Genomic DNA, 1308 nt, shown 5'->3' with positions numbered 1-1308 from the left:
TGCTGGACATGACGGGCCTCCTGGACGACGGCGTGGAGCAGGACCCCGGCACCATGAGCATGTGGGACTGCACGGCGGCCGTGGCGCGCACCTGCATCGCCCAGCAGCAGGGGGCCCCCCCGGGGCCGGGGCCAGCCCCCGTCCCCGTGGAGGTGCGCGTGGACCTGCGGGTGAACCGGGCCTCCTACGCCTTCCTGCGGGAGGCGCTGCGCAGCAGCGTGGGCAGCCCGTTGCGGCTCTGCTGCCGGGACCTGCGGGCCGAGGACCTGCCCATGCGCAACACAGTGGCCCTGCTGCAGCTGCTGGACGCGGGCTGCCTGCGCCGCGTGGACCTGCGCTTCAACAACCTGGGCCTGCGGGGCCTGTCGGTCATCATCCCACACGTGGCCCGCTTCCAGCGCCTGGCCAGCCTGCGGCTGCACTACGTGCACGGGGACTCGCGGCAGCCCTCGGTGGACGGGGAGGACAACTTCCGCTACTTCCTGGCCCAGATGGGCCGCTTCGCCGGTCTGCGGGAGCTCAGCGTGGGCTCCTCCCTCCTGTCGGGGCGCCTGGACCAACTGCTGAGGTGAGTGGACCTGCCTCTGCCGCCCGGGCGTGCTCCCCCTGCCCCCCACCAGCTCGTGACCCCTGTCCCCCGCAGCACCCTCCAGAGCCCCCTGGAGAGCCTGGAGCTGGCCTTCTGCGCGCTGCTGCCCGAGGACCTGCGGTTTCTGGCCCGAAGCCCCCACGCCGTCCACCTCAAGAAGTTGGACCTCAGTGGCAACGACCTGTCCGGGGGCCAGCTGGAGCCCTTCCGGGGCCTCCTCCAGGCGGCCGCCCCCACGCTGCTGCACCTGGAGCTCACCGAGTGCCAGCTCGCCGACTCCCACCTGCTGGCCACCCTCCCCGTGCTGACGCGCTGCGCCCAGCTGCGCTACCTCGGGCTCTACGGCAACCCGCTGTCCGTGGCGGGGCTGAAGGAGCTTCTGCGGGACTCGGCGGCGCAGGCCGAGCTGCGCACGGTGGTGCACCCCTTCCCCGTGGACTGCTACGAGGGCCTGCCCTGGCCGCCGCCCGCCTCCGTCCTGCTGGAGGCCTCCATCAACGAGGAGAAGTTTGCCCGCGTGGAGGCGGAGCTGCACCAGCTGCTGCTGGCCTCCGGCCGGGCCCACGTGCTCTGGACCACGGACATCTACGGGCGCCTGGCCGCGGACTTCTTCAGCCTGTGACCCGCCGGGGCTCGCCAGGGCCTGGGCGCGGAGCCCCCTTCCTGCTCGGGGCGGCGCTGACCCCACACTGCTGTGTCCCGCGGCCCCGCGCCGAGGG

The 1308-nt window shown here is 73.3% G+C and overlaps 1 protein-coding gene across 1 annotated transcript; it reads left to right on the top strand.

Annotated features, from left to right (window-relative positions):
- Nucleotides 1-2: 2 nt before the first annotated feature.
- LRRC14 (leucine rich repeat containing 14) lies at nucleotides 3-1302 on the top strand (the record flags this gene model as incomplete). The annotated part of the gene is made up of 2 exons (XM_004683291.2): nucleotides 3-568; nucleotides 644-1302. Coding segments are annotated over 2 exons (1134 nt in total), but the record flags the coding sequence as incomplete, so codon positions are not given.
- Nucleotides 1303-1308: the final 6 nt, after the last annotated feature.

The sequence above is a fragment of the Condylura cristata genome, unplaced genomic scaffold, assembly GCF_000260355.1.
Source record: "Condylura cristata isolate star-nosed mole 26May11 unplaced genomic scaffold, ConCri1.0 scaffold00015, whole genome shotgun sequence".
Lineage (NCBI taxonomy): Eukaryota > Metazoa > Chordata > Mammalia > Eulipotyphla > Talpidae > Condylura > Condylura cristata.
This window is presented reverse-complemented; position numbering and strand designations above follow the sequence as displayed.